Genomic DNA, 754 nt, shown 5'->3' with positions numbered 1-754 from the left:
CGCCGGGGGGGGGGGGGGGGGGGGGGGCAAGGCTGCGTGGGCGCGAGGCCGGCTTGGCCCGGTCGTGCGGGGGGTGCTCCGTGGACCCCGCGCTGGGCGCCCCCCGGCGATGGGGGGCACCAGCTGCGGGGCCACCCCCGGTGCGCGGCCCCGCCCGGCGCCAATGGCGCGCTGGCCTGCGCTGGCCCGGGGCAGGAGGGCGGTGGGTCGCGCGGGACCTGATCGGCCCAAGGCCGTTGGCGGGCCGCCCAGGCCCGGGGGGGGGGGGGGGGGGCGCTCTTTCACCGTGTATGCCGTGGGGATCGACATGCCCCTGGGACTGGCCGGGACACGCGACTGCCGGAGCCGCGCGGGCCTGGCACGCCCCGGCCAGTACCCCCGCCGCCGCTGGGGGGTGGGTGCGGAACGTGCGGCGGGCCGCGAGAGTGCGCCCGTCGCCGCCCGGCCAGCGGTTCGGGTCCTGTTGCCGTCTGCCCCCGGCCCGCGACCGATGCGCGGGAGGCCTGGTCCTGCCGGAGCATGTGTCAACAACCCACACTCGGCCTTCTGGCAAGGGAGCGGGGCATCCCGGCGACACGGAGGCCCTGCCCCCCCTTGGCGCTTCCGCCGGCCGCCGCCGCCGCCGCCGCCGTTGCTGCTGCCGGTGCTCTTTGACCGGCACGGGCGACCGGACACCGGGGCCGGGCCTTTTAGAGCCGGCTGCCGGGCGGGGGCTGCCGCCAGCGCGGGCGCCGCCGCAGTGAGACCCCCGCCC

The 754-nt window shown here is 80.2% G+C and overlaps 1 protein-coding gene across 1 annotated transcript in view; it reads right to left on the bottom strand.

Annotated features, from left to right (window-relative positions):
• H696_05576 (hypothetical protein) overlaps positions 1–309 on the bottom strand; it is a gene marked incomplete at both ends in the record, with an annotated part of 4,773 nt that extends 4,464 nt beyond the window's left edge. Inside the window, one exon of the mRNA XM_009499390.1 lies at positions 286–309. Coding sequence (XP_009497665.1) covers positions 286–309 — 24 coding nt within the window. The remainder of the gene's footprint in view (positions 1–285) is intronic.
• Positions 310–754: the final 445 nt, after the last annotated feature.

Source organism: Fonticula alba (assembly GCF_000388065.1).
Source record: "Fonticula alba strain ATCC 38817 unplaced genomic scaffold supercont2.12, whole genome shotgun sequence".
NCBI classification, from domain to species: domain Eukaryota; order Rotosphaerida; family Fonticulaceae; genus Fonticula; species Fonticula alba.
The sequence above is the reverse complement of the archived record's forward strand: the minus strand, read 5'-3'. Positions and strand labels throughout refer to the sequence as shown.